Source organism: Stenella coeruleoalba, assembly GCF_951394435.1.
Source record: "Stenella coeruleoalba genome assembly, chromosome: 5".
NCBI classification, from domain to species: Eukaryota; Metazoa; Chordata; class Mammalia; order Artiodactyla; family Delphinidae; genus Stenella; species Stenella coeruleoalba.
Window position 1 is genome coordinate 74,012,405 of NC_137150.1, and position 18,329 is coordinate 74,030,733.

Here is an 18,329-nt window from a genome sequence, read left to right on the forward strand (position 1 = left end):
CCAGTGAGGGCTTCATAACCCTGACGTTGAGTGGTTTGTGCTTATGTAATTTTTTGAGCTTTCTTTTAATTGAATGATTTTCTCCTGTCTTATTTTCTCTTTTAGTACATAAACATAAAACTTATATTTTATAAAAGTGTCTTGTTTGACAGCAGAGTGGTTTTTGTTTTCGTTTTTGTTCTGTTTTGGGTTGGCTCTTCTCTGTCCTAATTTTAGCATTTTTACCTCCTCCATTTTTCTTTAACATTTTTGGCAGTACGTCCTAAGTGTGTCATCTTTATTCATCACTGATTTAATTTTGTGTACTGTCACATAGCTTATTTTCTCTTCATAGTACACAGGTTTAATTTTCTGTATAGAGTATCATCATGGGTTTTACTGCATGCATCTTTTTCTTTAAACTTTTGGTGTATCCATCTTTTTACTTATATCTCTTCTTCACAGACTAACCCCAGTTATAATATAGTACAGAGTTTTTAATGAAAACCAACTGAACTTTAAAAGTGAGCAAGGGAGAAAAAAACCAAAGCATAGCAGTTATCGCATGGTCTCACTGTGTCTTTCTTGTTTAATTTGGAGTTACTTTGGATATATTCAAGACCCTTCTTCAGTGGCACACTTCCTACAGAAAGAGCCTGTGAACCACCTGTGATGTCTTTGTCATTTTCTTTGGTGCTTTGATACAGACCTTGGGATGATCTAGCAGAAAAGAAAGAAGTCTCCTGTTCTTAAAACCTGCTGTCTCAGATAAACAAGGTCCTACTGTATATAGCACAGGGAACTATATTCATTATTCTCTAATAAACCATAGTGGAAAAGAGTATGAAAAAGAATATATATATAACTGAATCACTTTGCTGTACACCAGAAACTAAAACAAGTTTGTGAATCAACTATACTTCAATAAAAAAATGAATAAATAAATAAAAGCAATATTTAAAAAAAAAATAGGAAAACCTGCTTTCTCACAGTGGAGCCTGTTAATCACTGCCAAGAAGTTTAGGCAGGGACTTCCCTGGTGGTGCAGTGGTTAAGAATCCACCTGCCAATGCAGGGGACACGGGTTCGAGCCCCGGTCCAGGAAGCTCCCACATGCCATGGAGCAACTAAGCCTGTGTGCCCCAACTACTGAGCCTGTGCTCTAGAGTCTGTGAGCCACAACTACTGAGCCTGTATGCTACAACTGCTGAAGCCCGCGCACCTAGAGCCCATGCTCCGCAACAAAGAGAAGCCACCTCAGTGAGAAGCCCGGGCACTGCAACAAAGAGTAGCACCTGCTCGCTGCAACTAGAGAAAGCCCGCACGCAGCAATGAAGACCCAATACAGCCAAAAAAAAAAAAAAAAAAAAAAAAGTTTAGGCAAATTTATGGTTAAATATGTGACGACTCCTGCTTTTTTTTTTAACCTGCCTGCTAAAAATCTCACATTTTGCCATATATGTAGTATTTTATATTTGAGATAGAGATTTGACTTTGGTAAAATAAAAAGATTAGATATCAGGGACTTCCCTGGTGGTCCAGTGGTAAAGAGTCTGCCTTCCAGTACAGGGGACGCAGGGCAACTAAGCCTGTGCGCCGCAACTGCTGAGCTTGCGCGCCTCAACTTAACCTGCATGCTGCAAACTACAGAGCCCACGTGCTGTGGAGCCCACGCGACAACGAGAGAGCAAAACTAGAGAGAAGCCTGTGCATTGCAAGGAAGAGCCCATGCACCTCAAGGAAGGGCCCGCACGCCACAATGAGCACCTCAACAAAAGATCCCACATCGCGCAATGAAGACCCGACGCAGCCAAATAAATAAATAAATATTAAAAAAGGATTAGATATCAGTATTGAGCATCATTTGTCTTTGTATATAGTGTTTTTAGATTTTTTTTATGTGTATTTCTATATAGGTTTATTCTTGGTTACTGTGTGAAATGTCTACATTTTATCTTAATTTTTTTTTCTTATAATCTTGCCTACATTTGAATAATTAATATGGCACTTGTTAAAATAGCTTCTGGTAAAGTTTAATGTGCTACAGTATGCTCATAAAAAGAGGCATGGCATTTGCTGATATCATTTAGCAACTTAAGAGATATAAAAAAGTAGCCCGAAATATGTACTAACAATGGATTTTATTAAAATAGCTAGGGTGTTTTCAATATAATTTTAAAGGTTTTTTGTTGTTGTTCTTCCATTGTTTTTATTCAGATGATGGAAAATAATTTTTGGTTGAAGAAGATAGAAATTAGTGTTTCAGAAGCAGAAAAGCGAACTGGGAGGAATGCCATGAACATGCAAGAAACATATACTGCTTACCTCATTGAAACAAGGTGAGTGATGAGAATTAGGCCTAGGTTTAGATAGAAAAAGCTTTGGTAGCTATTGATGCAAATTCTGTTGTATAATGGAATTGTTTACAGGTCATTGTCTTTTTAGGGATTTTTGCTGTTTTACTTTTTAACAGGTTAACAGGTGTGTCTTTTACTCTGGTACTCTTAATAGCTAAGTTCTAATGTACTTGTTTTGGAGGGAGAGGGAAGGGTATTGGAATACTTTTGGGATCTGGAATGTTACTTGACACATGCTTCAGTGGAGTTCTTGTTGTTAGATACAGCCCTTTTGTGATTTGGGGAAAAGATACCAGGTTCTCAGAGGTGTATGAAGTATTAAGCGGACTTAAGTAAGTGGAGATGGGTAACAAAGAAGTCTAGGAGGAGAGAATACAGTCTAAGTCAGTTTAGGAGAGTTGGGAGTTACAGAGAAATTAAAATCCCCCCTTTGCCCCTGCCAGCTGTGCAGCATGCAGGACCTTAGTTCCCTGACCAGGGATGGAACCCATGACCCCTGCAGTGGAAGCATGGAGTCCTAACCACTGGACTCCCAAGGAATTCCCCATTTTTAATCTTTTTTTTTTTTTTTTTTTTGGCGAGAAATTAAAGTCAGTTAAAAATTGATTGAGACTGGAGCTTTAGACCTTGGGGTAAAATTGAAAAGATAAAATAAATCATGGTGTAATCAAAAAAAAAAAAGAAGATAAAGTAGCTCATGGTATAATCACAACTCACCAGAAAAGTCTTACCTCATAAGGAAGAAGTTAAAGGAATTAGATTGTTTTGTCTAGAGCAAAGCAAGGGAAGACTCAATTTATTTTGCCAATTATAAACAGTTTATGTAAAGACTATACTGACAAGTTCTTTTCTCTCTGTGGACTGAGCAGAAATACTTTCAATTAAAGCAAGTAGAGGGGGTTCTTGCCTGGTGGTGCAGTGGTTAAGAATCCACCTGCTGGTGCAGGAGACATGGGTTCGAGCCCTGGGAAGATCCCACACGCCGTGGAGCGGCTGGACCCATGTGCCATAACTACTGAGCCTGTGCTCTAGAGCCTGCAGGCCACAACTACTGAGCCTGTGTGCCACAACTCCCGAAGCCCGCATGCCTGGAGCTCTTGCTCCACAACAAAGAGAAGCCACCACAATGAGAAGCCTGCGCACCGCGATGAAGAGTAGCCCCCGCTCGCCTCAACTAAAGAAAGCCTGTGTGTAGCAATGAAGACCCAACACAGCCAAAAATAAATAAATAAATAAATCTATTTAAATAAATAAATAAAACAAGTAGAGGGACTTCCCTGGCAGTCCAGTGGTTAAGACTCCCTGCTTCTGGTGCGGGGGGTGTGGGTTTGAACCCTGGTCAGGGAACTAAGATCCTGCATGCTGTGTGGCACAGCAGAAAAAAAAAATAAATAAATAAAATAAATAAAACAAGTAGATATGGGAGAACTTTCTGATAACTTCTAAAATAAAACAATAGAACTACCAGACCTAGTTGATAAAGTGTTACAACCATGTTTTAATATGAATACATTAAAAGTTTTTTTAGTCATTTTCATTGGCTTTACCACACTGTCACCAAACTAGCCTTAGGGCTGAACCCTGTGCCATTTTCAGGGTTTTCTCCAGGTCTGTGGTTCTACCCAAAATGAAAGTTAAAATCATGGTGAAGGTTATTTAGTTTACAAATAATTCTGATAATCCTTTCTTTAACTATAGTCTTCCTTCTTACACACACACACATACACACACAACAAGCAAAGAAAACAAAACAAGAAAAGAAAAAAAGAATCTTCCAAAAAGAAGAGAAAATTTGTGTACGATAGGAATTTGGGGAAAAGAGCTAAGGTGGGTCTTTTAAAAAATAGGTTGTTTTGGGGCATGCATATATACATGTATGTATCAGAGAGATTTTTTAAGGTAATTAAAAAAAATTATGGTCCCATGAGAGAGTTTTTTTTTAAGTTAAATTAGCCACTTTAAAAAATCATACTTTAGGGGACTGCCCTGGTGGTCTAGTGGCTAACACTCTGAGCTCCCAATGCAGGGGGCCCAGGTTTGATCCCTGGTCAGAGACCTAGATCCCACAGTCATGCTGCAACTAAGAGTTTACATGCCACAACTAAAGATTCTGCATGCCACAACTAAAGAGCCTGCATGCCGCAACTAAGACCCAGTGCAGCCTAAATAAATAAATAAATCATACTTTAGAAATTTGTGGCTCTAGCTTTCTAAGTAAATTCTTAAATTTAAAACTGTAAAGGATATTTTTATTTTATTCTATTTTATTTATTTATTTGGTTGCCCCGGGTCTCTTAGTTGCGGCAGGCAGGCTCCTTAGTTGTGGGAAGCAGGCTCCTTAGTTGCGGCTCGTTGGGCTTCTTACTTGTGGCTCGCCGAAAAAGGACATTTTTAGTATGTGCCTATTTCTTCACCCAATTGAACAAAGAAATTAGCTGTTGACTCGTTTTACTGCTGGAAGAGACTTGATTTGAATAATCTGGAATGATTTATAGTTTACTCTTGACTGAAATGAATAGAGTATTATAATTTGAAACTTGGAGTTAGAAGTGACCATACACGAGTAATATAGCTAGACTCTGGATAAATATTTAAGTGGATCAGCAGTAAATGTGTGGTGCACAAAAGGATTATTGAGTTGACTTTCACAATTGTATTTCATTTATTTTAAAACAGTGATTCTCAAACTTTAAAATGTATAGGAATCACTTGGAAATTTTGTTAAGCTGCAGAGTTTTGGGTGGGGTCCAGGAATTGACACATTTTAAGCAAAATTCCAGGTGTTTTTGAAGCAGATGGACCATGGACCATAGTTTTATCAAGTATAAAGGCTTTACATTTTAAGATAGTTAAATTTATCTGTCGTTTTTCTTTTATGATTTGTGTTTTCCCTCTCTTAAATTCTTGCCTACCCCACATCATGTACATATCCACTTTGAGAAACACTGCTTTTAGATAGATTATTTTGAAAGTACTGTACCCCTAAGGCTAACTTTCATTCAACAACCACAGAACCCTGGAATTTATTAATTTAATCATGTAGGATTCTTGCTGTAATTCAGTATTATTCAGATAGTCTTGGACAATATGAGTATTATTGAGCCTTGATATTGACTAAAAGTTGAACTTTAACATATAGCTTATCTACCTACTCTTTGGACACAAGTAGAAAGTCCATTTAGCAATTGCCTACAGTGTTATAGTTTAATAGGCTAAGAATGAATGAAGCTAAAGTCATTGATTTTAATTTCTCCAGAGGTTTTTATGCTTTCCTGTTCATAGAGTATGAACCCTTTTAAAATAAAGTATACTGTACATAGTAATAGGTAAGAATTCCTCGTTGTCTTGGGAGGCTATATGATGTCTTCGCTTAATTCCTCTAATTTGTAAAACAGGGCTGATGATCCTGTCTACTTTATTGTGAGGGTTAAATTAAATGTTGCATGTAAAACCAATTATGTGCTATTAAGTATTTGTTAAATGATTGGATAAATGGGGTAGTTTTGTGGTCCAAAGAAAGTCTTCCCTATGCTTTTAGGTGGTTTCCAGTTGTTAGACCCTGCCTTTTGTGGCCTTTAAAACAAAACAAAAACCAAAATCAACTTGTAAAAGATCTTCTAACAGCCTTTAGGTGTACTGCTTATAGGCTATATTTATTTGCTTATTAGCAAGATGTGGATTCTGTTGGTCATGATTTTAAATAATTTGAAACTTGATACTAACCTAAGATATTTTTTCAGCTGAAGTTGAAAATCTGAATTAGAATAGTATTAGTCATAGCTAATGGTTAGGTCAACTCTTTAAAATGAATTATGATTTAATAATCCTATATCTTTGCCATGGGAGCCATTTGTACATTTTGAATTTCATGTTATGCTTCCTTTTCTGTTTCCTTTCTATTATGTTTCCTTTTCGAATATATAATGCAATGAATAAATTTAGTGGCAAACTTAATATAAAAATTATTTTTTAATTATAAATAATAAATTATTTTATTTATTTATTATTAAAATACTTGTGTTGAGCATGACACAGTATATATATCTTCTCAAGACTTTACTTTATTCTAAGACTGATTTAGCCTCTGTGCCTTTGTGCCATAACGTACAGATGCACACCTTGGTTATATGCGTGTTTCTTGGAGGGCCTATAAGTTATTTTCAAGCAAACAATTAGAAAATGGGAAGGTTCTGATAATGTTTAGAAGACTAATGTTTTCTAACAGTGATTATGCTAGCAGAAATTGTAAATAGTCAAAATAATTTCAAATATTCTTTATATGATTTTACCCAGCTTTCCCCCAACTTGAACTTTTATATGGATGAGACATGGCGTTGCCTGCAGCTCTTTATATTAAAGATAAGACTAGAATTGGATTTTTACATCCCTTCTCCCCACTGTTTCAGAGTTAATTGACATTTTGCTTTTGTGGGTTTTTTCAGGTACTTGGATGAATCTGATTCATTTATAACGTTGAATCGAGGGGTTTTTTTTGTGTCATTGTCTTTGGCATGAATATTATTCCCTCATTGTGGCAGGAGTTGTTCTCTCATTGTGGCAGTGAAAAATACTTTTTCTTTAATGAAACACTGGCTAAGCCAGACTTTACTATATTGGAAAGCCAGCTGTTATACATTAACCAAATTATTTTATATTGAGGCTTTTAGAATGTTCCTAATATGACTATTTCTTTTGAGTTCAAATAGGTTTTCTATAACAGAAGAAAGTGGTTAGGAGTGAAAGCTTGGGAATCAGATGGATATGAGTGCTCTACCCACAGATCTTTGTGATTGTAGGAAGAGCATATACTGTGCAGCTGCTTCCTCATCTGTGAAATGGGGACAGTAATCCCTGCTTCAACAGGTTTGTTGTAGGGATTAAATAATACATGAAAAATTCTCTACTCAGTGTCCGGTTCATTCAGTAAATGGAGTTATCAGTTTTAAAGGAATGGAGTTATCAGTTTTAAAGGAGGTCGTGTGCATGCATTTGTATTTTTAAAAAACACTAGAAATCTTATTCTGTCTTTTTCAGGTCAGTTGAACATATTGATGGTCAGAGTGTCCTAACAGACTCACTATGGAGGCGGTATAGTGAATTTGAGTTGTTGAGAAACTACCTTTTAGTTTACTATCCGCATATTGTTGTGCCACCTTTACCAGAAAAAAGGGTAAGAAGTGAAATGGCAGTATAGTTCAGAAGTATTTAGCATTGAGACTATTCTTCATGGTTGTTTTGTTTATCTAGGCAGAATTTGTTTGGCATAAACTCTCTGCTGACAACATGGACCCGGATTTTGTGGAAAGACGTCGAATTGGTTTAGAAAACTTCCTCTTGAGAGTTGCTTCACATCCCATCCTTTGTAGAGACAAAATCTTCTATTTGTTTTTAACACAGGTATTTTTCTTTTATTTAGTCTTCTAAAAAAATTCATTTGACTTGGGATCTTTTAAATTTTAAATTGTGGAATGCTTATTCTTAAGAATCCTTTTGGAGCAGCTTTGTTAATTTATATGCATTTTGTGGTTTGTTCTGTTTTGAATTTCCAAAGTAAATTACATCATTCTTTTGGCTAACATTTTTATACTTAAAGATACTAAAGATGGTACTTTTTGGTATCACTTAAATGGTATCAGAATTAGCCTTTAGTTTTTTGAAGCCCAGGTCTATAAAATCTTGAGTCCATCTTTGGTAATCTTTTGGAATCTGGATTGTATGTTTAATTTTGTGGTGAAAGGAATTCTTTTTTAACCTTTCTCTCCCATCTCCCCTGAAAGAAGAACAGAACGATAGATATTTAATTTGGAATATTCCTTACGGGCTATTTTGCAATGATATCTAAAATTAACTTTAATTTTTAGGAAGGTAACTGGAAGGAGACTGTGAATGAAACCGGATTTCAGCTGAAGGTAAGGATAATTGCATGAAATAATTTGTTACATTCCTTTACAGTTCCTAGCACAGTGCCATGCACTTAATGGGTACTTGCTGTTTATTGAATGAGCGAATGTTGGAAATTGGCCTTGCATCTAATATCATTGGTAAAGTTTTTAAAGAAACAATGCAGTGTATTTTTGATTGGTGTAATTTTTGTTAATAGTGAGACTATAATGGGCATATTTATGAGTTTAATTCTATTGGGAAAGAAGATTTTGAAGCAGTAATTTAGATACAGGCTATAGATTTTTCCCACAGTTTAGTCATATTATACATTGTATATTTTTTTCTTCCCTCTGTCCTTATCACTGCCACTATCGGTGGTGCCCCCAAAATTGCTCACTCTATTAAATAGGAAAGACACTTCTGAAGAATTGATCTTGGGTTTTCCAGTCTTAGCAGACTAGAAGATGAACCATCAGTCATGCTTCTTCTGTCTACTGGGACATGGCCAGTTTTGAGTGGGCATAGGATTCATTTTGTATTAGCATCTGTTAGTAATACAGGCCTAATTAGATTTTGACAGCTTTTCATATTCGTTCATTAGAATTAGTGTCTGGGAATGGAACTGTTATCTAAAAATTAAAGAGCATGTTGGTCATAAGATGGCCACCCTAACTCCAGTCTGCTCTCCCTCTTGTTCCCAAAAGTAATTTAACACTGGTGCTTGCAAATTTTTTAAAGTTTTCATCTCTTGTGTAAACTGAATAGGTAAGAAGAAAAAGTAATATAAATTGATATAATATATAAATTGATAAACAATTCACATGATAATGCAGTAACAAAATTCAGTAGGTCTAGGCGACAAGAACAAAATGTCTTTACAGTAATTTTAAGAACACCCCCCTAGAGATTTATGCATTGGTATATAGGTATTTTAATTTTAACATAAAAAGACAAGAGAAAATTTTTTGTCTGCACAGAAAATATAATCAAGTATCTAATTCTGTCATAAACCAATTTTAACTTATAAATATATTGTTGGCAGATAACATGAAAAAATTAGTATTTTCTTGGCTATAATTCATTATGGTGCTCAGAGAGAATGCTGGAATTTTGGTTTAGAGATGGTTTGAAATAACTCTAAACTTCAAAAAATTATTTATATTTTGATAGAATTTTCTGAGAACTAGTCCAAGATTTCTTAGGAGCCAGTAATAAAGAAAAGAGCGAACTAAAATATATTTTTTTAGTGATATCTCTTTATATAAAAAGAAAATTTAAAAAATTTTCGTCGTTGATTTAGTCATTAGTTTAGTAACTAGTTATCAGTTGTTTGTCCTTAACTCAGTTTTTGGCCATAACTTGGGTGGCCTTGAGAAAACTCCTAAATTTCTTCATCCATATAGACTATGCTCTTCACAGAGTGCTTTGAATCTTGTGTGTAGGTGCTATTTAAGTGTTTAGGTACAATGTTTTGTATTTGGGTAGCCTTACGGTGAAATCTTAGTTTCACTTTCATAAAATCTTTGAAAGGTAATACTCTGTACACAATAATTTGAAAAGTCAGAATTTAAATGAAATGGACCAGACATAAAATGTATGGGGAGAATTTGGAGACCCATGCAAGGAATTGGGACTTACTTTTAAAGAAGCAGGGTTTTTTAAAAAAATATTTATTTATTTTATTTATTTGGTTGTGCTGGGTCTTAGTTGCGGCACATGGGCTCCTTAGTTGTGGCCCGTGGGCTCCTTAGTTGTGTCTCACGGGCTCCTCAGTTGCGGCTCGCCGGCCCCTTAGTTGTGTCATGTAAACTCTTAGTTGTGGCATGCATGTGGGATCTAGTTCCCTGACCAGGGAATAAACCTGTGCCCCCTGCGTTGGGAGCATGGAGTCTTAACCACTGTGCCACCAGGGAAGTGAAATGGGACTTTTTAGGACTACACATACACACCCGTACGTGCATGCATACATACAAACGTATGTGAGGTTGTCCGAGAGATAGAGAGAGAAAGACACACACTTCACTTATCTGGAGGTCATGTATTTGGCAGTTACAACTAACCCAATCACAGTTGAAAGGGGATATTTAGAACTGACTTCTAAGATGTTCAAATGGATGTAACATAACTTACTATAGTACTTACAGATATACTTTGGTCCTTTCAGATAGTACCCACTTAATTTTTTTTTTTTTTTTTTTTTTTGCCGTACATGGGCCTTTCAATGCTGTGGCCTCTCCCACTGCGGAGCACAGGCTCTGGACGCGCAGGCTCAGCGGCCATGGCTTACGGGCCCAGCTGCTCCACTGCATGCGGGATCCTCCCAGACCGGGGCACGAACCCGTGTCCCCTGCATCGGCAGGCGGACTCTCAACCACTGCACCACCAGGGAAGCCCCCCACTTAATTTTATTATAGTTATTCAAATAAACTTGGCTATCTGTTTTCTAGGCTACAGCATATTAGAAGAAAATTTAAGAGGTCTAAAAGTGAATACTGCCGGAGACAGGCACACTGTTACAATAGTGAAATTGACAGCTGAGCCTGCTAGTAAAAGATAACAGTGATCTGAGAGTCAGACACTGCAGTATGGAGGCCTCTGGCATGGGGCCAAATCCCCACACACCTATGTAACCCCTAGGGCTTCATTGTGTCACAGGTGGATTCAGTATTAGTTGTTTATAGTGGTTACCTTGAGGCTTCAAGAAAAGGTTGAATTGCTGGCTGAGTACTCATAATTCAGCGTTTCTTTCTTCTTTTTTTTAGCGTGGAACTAGTTTTTTGATTAAAAAAATTTTTTTTAATTCAGTGTTTCTTAAAATGTGGTCAGTTGGCTTCATGAGTCTCAATTTGCTGGGATTGTTTGTTCAAAATACTGAATCCTAGAGTTCATTCCAGACATGCATACATACAAGCCTAAAACTTAAGAACTATTACTGTAAGATGACAGATAAGAATATTTTTAGGGAAGATAATTTTAGAAGATTATCAAAATTGTTAAAAAAAAAAGAAAAAAAAGTTAGAACCTAAAGCAGTATCTTATCTGAATATCATTAACATTAAATGTTTACTATGTGCTTAAGCACTGTACTCTAATACACGGTCATGTTTTTTTGCTGACAGTTGCCTCAGTACCTTTGAGGTTAGTTTAATATTATTCCAGTTTTTTAGATGAGGAACTCGAGAAAGTGACTTAATGGTGGTATAATGTTGGTTGTTGTCAATTATTGTTTCAATTTGATCGCTGTCTACTTGAACTGGTCTACCCGACCGTGGAGCACTGTCCAGCAAGAAATCTCCAGCACACAACTTCACAAACCACTTTTGACATGTTCGATTAATCACAGCACCTTCGCCATACACTGCACAAAACTTTCTGTGCGTTTCAGTTGCGTTTTTACCTTTCTCGAAATAATAAAGCATAATATGCGGAAAATGCTTTTTTTCTTCCATCTTCAGTATTAAAATTGCTACACAAAAATTCACCAATTTTGTTAAGTCTTTTTTTAAATGCTTGCTGATATGACAGCCGTCACATACAGTCTAACAAAATTGTTTCGAATGAAGTTAAAGACAGCTAAGTGCTACTAGAGCCATCTTACGGAAAAGACCGAACAAAACTTTTGGCCCACCCAATACTTTATTATTTATTTATTTATTTTAAAAAATCATATGGTATTTGTCTGTTTTCAGTTCCCTCTTTTTAAAAAAATTAATTTTATTTTTGGCTGTGTTGGGTCTTTGTTGCTGTGCGCAGGCTTTCTCTAATTGCGGCAAGCAGGGGCTACTCTTTGTTGCAGTGTGAGGGCTTCTCATTGTGGTGGCTTCTCTGTTGCACAGAATGGGCTGTAGGCATGCAGGCTTCAGTAGTTGTGGCTCGCGGGCTCAGTAGTTGTCGCTCGTCGGGCTCTAGAGCACAGGCTCAGTAGTTGTGGCACACAGGCTTAGTTGCTCTGTGGCATGTGGGATCTTCCCGGACCAGGGCTCGAACCCATGTCTCCTGCATTGGCAGGTGGATTCTTAATCACTGTGCCACCAGGGAAGTCCTCCACCCAATACTTTAGTTTAAAGTAATATCATTTTAACTCAGTTCTCTCAGTAAGTTACTTACATGAAAGTAAGTGTCATCCATATGCCCAAACCTTAAATGATTTTAGGCTGACGCAGAAGAATCCAGAACCCTGTCTGTTGCTTGGAGCAGGGACTGCCAGAGAGATCTGGGCCTTTAGGATCTCTGCTAATCCTGGAGATTCCCAGTGCTGGGTGCCTACAGACTGTCAGGTACCCTTCTAGGTGCTGTGGATACAACAGCGAATACGCTGGAAACATTCATTATCCCCATGTTCTTATGGAGTTTGTATTGTAAGTAGTTGGAGACTTTAAGTTAACATTTATTTAAGATACTTTGAAAGTTATAGGTGATGTAAAGTGAAACAATCATTACTGTGAGAGATTATGACAGCAGGGATTTTTTTCTAGGGGTTATTTTGAGATAGGTGACAATAAAATTTATTGTTCAAATGGGGACACTTTTGAGAATAAAAAGGGGGTCTGCTAATAATTAGATTAGGGACAACAGCTGTAAGCCAGGACTGTCCTGGGCAAACTGCATCACATGGTTGAAGAGAGAACATTTGAGCTGAGACCTGAATAGTGAGGAACCTGCAGTGGATCAACCTAGCGGGTAAAGGAAGAATGTTAGAGGGCAAGCTGGTGATGGTTTACTAGGCAAGGTTTGGGGGAAGAACCTGAAAATGAAATAAAGGAAAGACAAGGTCTAGAACAAGGAAAGTAAAGTATATAATAGTAATTGGAAAGGGAAGGAGAGGTGGGGATTAAAGAACATGGGAAAGGAAGTTAAGTTGGGGCTGTAGAATAGTCGGGGTTATTTTTTTCATTCAGCCAATACTTATCTCATGTTTTTCTTGTGTCAGGCATTGGGAGGCATTGGAGATACAGGAATGAACAAAGAAGATTAAAGTATTGCCGTGGCAGCCATTGTGCAACTCTAGGAGCCCCATTCACATTGTGCTTTCTTGTGGCTCTTATATTCTAGTGGACAGCTAGGAAACAAGAAAACAACTCAGCGGATTTCAGATAGTGCTGTATTAAAGGAGATAAAGTAGGGTGGTATGAAACAATTATATAAGGGCTTCTTTATAGATATTCAGTGGGGAACCTGATAAGATGGATGAATGGTAACCGTCAGATTTGGAACAGCCTAGGTAGGTGTTTAGAGATCTAGCTTTGGGGAGAAGTTTCTGATTTGATGACATTTTAAGCAATTTCTCTTATTATGGAATCTTGTGAAATGATGAGCAGGTTGAGTGGGGTGTTATGATGGACTGGCCTGACAGAATGCTTGGTAAGCAAAGGTTAGGATGGTGATGGTTTACATTTTATATGCCTTCTATAGTGGTAAGATGGTAATATTAAAAGTAAAAAATAAATTAATTGGTAGTATTAAGTATGAGATTCAGAAAAAGATTCACATGAAAATTTTCTCTTTTACTGATGGTTTTTATGTAATTTCATCCTTATTTAAAGAATCTCATTTGCGTGTGACTATAAAGTCATTAACACGTTGATGTTTAGTGATTTGAATTCACTTAAAGAACATAAGGGAGTAATATTATATGCCTTAAATTCATAGTTGCTTTAATTGTAAGGACTTTCACATGCATTAGCGCCTTTGCCCTTGAGATGTAAGAAAGGTCAAGAATTGATAAAATACCCATTTTAGAAATAAGAGAATCCCCTGAATTCAATGACAAATTAAGCTTTAGATATTCTTGATAGCTCTTTGAACTGCTTTTGGTCTGAAGGTTTAGGAGGCTGGGTTTATGGAGTGGTGTATTTGTTGCATTTGTTTTTATTTCTTCAGCCATGTAATCTGGGGAGCCCTAGTAGTTTTGCTTTTGTTTGTTTATTATTTTGGGAGTATTTGTAATTAGGGCTTATAAGTTGAAATAATATAAAATATTCAAGCTGATTGGGATTTTCAAAACCAAACCACATTATGAAATTGATTACTGATTGAGCTACCTTTTATGAACCGTATCATTTTTGTGCCTTGGTCAGAAAAAAAAAAAAATATATATATATATATATATATATATTTATAATTTTTTTATTTTAATGAGAACATATAAGAGGAGAGGATTTGGCTATATTAACTATAAATTTATACAATGAAATTATTATTTCATGTTCATCCTTCTGTCTCTCCTTTGAAATAAGTTAGGGTAGAAATAAGTAAAGGTAGTTAAATAGTTGTGTTGAAATATCTAGAAATAAGTAAAGGTAGTTAAAAAGTTGTAACATTTCCTGCCAGCTAGAAAGGAATTAATTTGATGTCATCTAGTTTGGTTTTTTTTGGCCGCACCTCAAGCATGTGGGATCTTAGTTCCCTGACCAGGGATCAAACCTGTACCACCAGGGAAGTCCTCATCTAGCTAGTTTTAATTTAGTACAGGCATTTCCATATTTCTTTATTTTCTAAAATACTGATTATGAAAATGAGAAAAACCAATGTACATTTGGTTTACATTCCACCTGAGAACGACTCTCAGTAATGCACAGGCTTCAAAGCAGTAGTTTTATTTAGTTTATATATATAGATCATTGTTTTTCTTGATTTAGAGAAAAAGTAAACTACTTTTTTCACATGAGACCTATTTTGTTATAATAATGCAGAGGTATATGGTTGCTAGTGTATTGGTGTTTACAGTTGTTTTACTTTGGTATTACTGAATGCCATGTGTTCAGTTTAATTTATAAATATTTTTGTAGTGTTTTAAAAAATAACTACTAAGCTGTTTTTTGGGGTATGTTTAATGTGTTTGACACAAATGATACGAAGAAAACTGTACTTGAGCATCTTAATTCTAAAGGGAAAATAAAACTGTTTGGATTTAAACCCTGAAATGTAATTGTATTAAGTGAATAAATTATTTTTTCCAGGCAGACTCCAGGTTAAAAGCGCTTAATGCAACATTCAGAGTGAAAAACCCAGACAAGTAAGGTTTTGTTTTAATAACAGTTACAATGTTGTTTTGAATGGTGCCTATCAATCTATTTAATTTTTCATTTCTGAATGTATGCACTTTACTTGCTAAATATTTTAAATAGTAATTCACATTAGTGAAATCCTTTTACAGTCTAAAACTGATTTTGAAATTTGGTAATTTAATTGGGATTAAGGTTGTAAGTAACTGAAGTTTTAGAAAATTAAACCACTGCTTTTTCCTAGAAGGATTTAGTGAGTGTTGCTTAAGGTATCAGAAAAATGAGAAAAATAATTTTAATTTCATATTAAATAGTTTTTCTTATTAGACTTTGCTTGTCAGATATGTACAAAATTCAAGATAATATATTATTTATTTTAATAATAAACTATCTACTTTGAATAGCAAAAAAACTTGATAGTTGCATACTAGTATAATAATTTCGTGGAGATGTATTTATATGACAGTCACCTGACTTCATCAGTGTCACTTTGGTGTTTGTGAGAGCATTTCTGTATTAAAGAAAACTGGTGTATTCAGAAATAACTTTCCTTAGGGTGGGATCTAGGTATTTAAGATTTGGTTTTGTTCATTCTCTGAATTTGGTGGATAATTCAGGCTCTTCATTATATGGACCTTTACCTGAAGCTTGCTTCAGCTATACTTTCCAGGTAGAAATGTGCTTAGGTAGATGAGGCTTTTCCATATTTGGTGACCAAGTTTATGAGGTCTGTTAGACTTTCTCTAGTCAGGCCTTCAGCGTTAACTTCTACATAGTGTAAATTCTTAGCAGACAAAGGCCAAGTTTGCATAGTCTGATAGCCTATTGTGCTGGACTTTATAAACCATAACACATTAACATTGTGCCTTTGGTTTTTAGTATACATTTTGAATATAAAATATAAATAAATATTTTAAAGTTTGGTAATTAAGAAATTGTGATGGTAACCATTGAGGTTTTTATTTTATTTTTTTAATAGACTTTATTTCTTAGAGTAGTTTTAGGTTCCTAGCAAAATTAAGTGGAAAGTACAGAGCTCCCAGGTACCCTCTGCCCCTACACTTACACAGCTGCCCCTAGAGATACAGAGCCGCCCCTATTATCCCTTACCAAAGTGGTACATTTGTTATGATTGATGAACCTACATTGACTCATTGTTACCCTCTTGAAGTCCATAGTTTACATTAGGGTTTACTCTTGGTGTTATATGTTATATGGGTTTTGACTAATGTATAATGACATGTATGTGTCATTACAGTGTCATAAAAAGTATTTTCACTGCCCTAAGAATCCTCTTTGCTCTGCCTATTTATCCTTCCCTCCCCATAGCCCTGGCAACCACTGATCTTTTTACTGTTCCCATAGTTTTGCCTTTTCCAGAATGTTGTATCATACAATACGGAGCATTCTCAGAAAGGCTTTTGCTTTGTAATATGCATTTAAGGTTCCACTGCGGTTTTTATAAGGGCTATAATGACATCCATGGTATATGAGATGTTCTCTAGGTTAAGAACTAAATTATGTCACCCTCCAAAAAAAGCTTTGGAAAACCTAAGCAGCAAAGTTTATGACATTGGTGAATGTACATTCATTAGAGGAGCATGTAGATGAGACAGTTTTTAAATTAATATTTAATATTATTGTTTTGTCAGTTGAATGTTTTTTAATTTAATGAAAAATATTTTGTCAACTGAATGTTTGTCTTCCCTTTTCTGACCTACCAGCTTTTCTAGATTGCTAAATTTTGTTTAATATTCTACGTTATATATAGAATTTTAAATGTGTTATGACCAATAACATAAACAAGGCAGTTTTTTGCTCCTAAGTTCTTGTTCAATATATAATTAATGTATAATTAGTAATAGAATTTGTTTGCCTTAAGTTTTAGATAAGAGAATTATCTATATCAGTCGTTGTAACAGATTTTTAATATACAGAATCCCTGTTCTAGGTCTGTCTGGCCCAATAGATTAATTATTATTCATACCATTACTGAAATAGTTTATATCACTAAAATACTTTAATTCCATTCTTTCTTAAAATGTAGAAAACCAGAAAGATTGTTTCAGAGGTTTCAAATGATACCTCTTCATGCATGTTTATTTTTATTCAAACTAGACTGTTAAAAGCAGTGAGGAGGAGGACCTTGAGTCTCTACTTTTTGTGGCAATACTGGGCTAATATTTAGGAGGTAGACTGAGTGAGTGGTAGAATGTATGGGATGAAAGAGAGGAGAAGGAAATACAGGTGGCACCTAGGTTTCATTGTTTAAACTGCTAGGGAATAGAGGAGAGAGATTTGATGGGATAGGAGAAGATAAGTTGAACTTTGGATATGTAAACAGGTACAAATGTCTGCTAGTTAGTTGGCTTCACAGATACGGCTTTTAGGAGAGATTTGGGCTGGAGTTATATATTTGGAGTTCAGCAGCATGTAGATCATAATTGTGAAGCTTTGTGAATAAGTCACACAGAGTGTGTAGATTGAAAGATTGGTTGTAAAATGGTTGAGGACCTAGGGCTGAATCCTAAAGAAGCCAGTGCTTGAAGGGCATTTTCCAAAGTGTGATCTGAGGATTGCCAGCATCTGAATCCTGTGAATGCGTTTGTTATAAATTCAGATTCCTGAATTTATTCCTGTGTACAGTTGTGGTGGTTACTCATGCCCTCTTTTACTGAGAGGCCCTCAGTAGTGCTCTTAGCAAACACTTCAGGAGTCCTTTGCACACTAAAGTTGGCGGTATAAGAGATGAGTGAAGGGAGTGAGTCCTGCAAAGGAGACTTTAGGAATGACCAGAGAGTAAAAGGAAAATCATGAGAAATTAACACTGATGTCAGGGAAACAAATTTTTGAGGAGGGTGAGGTCAGGTGTTACATTGTGGGAAGAATGGTGGTAATAGAAGTTTCAGGTCCTATGGAGAACGGCAGACATCAGATTATAGAAACAAAGATTACTGAGCAGCATGAAGATTGTTAGAGACAATGAGTTTATGGTTGCACCATAAGATTTTCTTAGCACCATAAATTTTTTCCTGTTTTTTTGTTTTCAAACAAACAAATATTATCTCTATCTCAGTTCTACAGTGTAAATTATGAAGTCTTTTCT

The 18,329-nt window shown here is 35.8% G+C and overlaps 1 protein-coding gene across 2 annotated transcripts in view; it reads left to right on the forward strand.

Annotated features, from left to right (window-relative positions):
- SNX4 (sorting nexin 4) overlaps window positions 1–18,329 on the forward strand; it is a 62,402-nt gene that overhangs the window by 11,548 nt on the left and 32,525 nt on the right. For both annotated transcript variants that reach the window (XM_079921602.1, XM_079921601.1), the window contains exons 2-6: window positions 2,197–2,318; window positions 7,371–7,506; window positions 7,584–7,733; window positions 8,198–8,245; window positions 15,179–15,234. In XM_079921602.1, coding sequence (XP_079777728.1) covers window positions 2,197–2,318; window positions 7,371–7,506; window positions 7,584–7,733; window positions 8,198–8,245; window positions 15,179–15,234 — 512 coding nt within the window. The remainder of the gene's footprint in view (window positions 1–2,196; window positions 2,319–7,370; window positions 7,507–7,583; window positions 7,734–8,197; window positions 8,246–15,178; window positions 15,235–18,329) is intronic.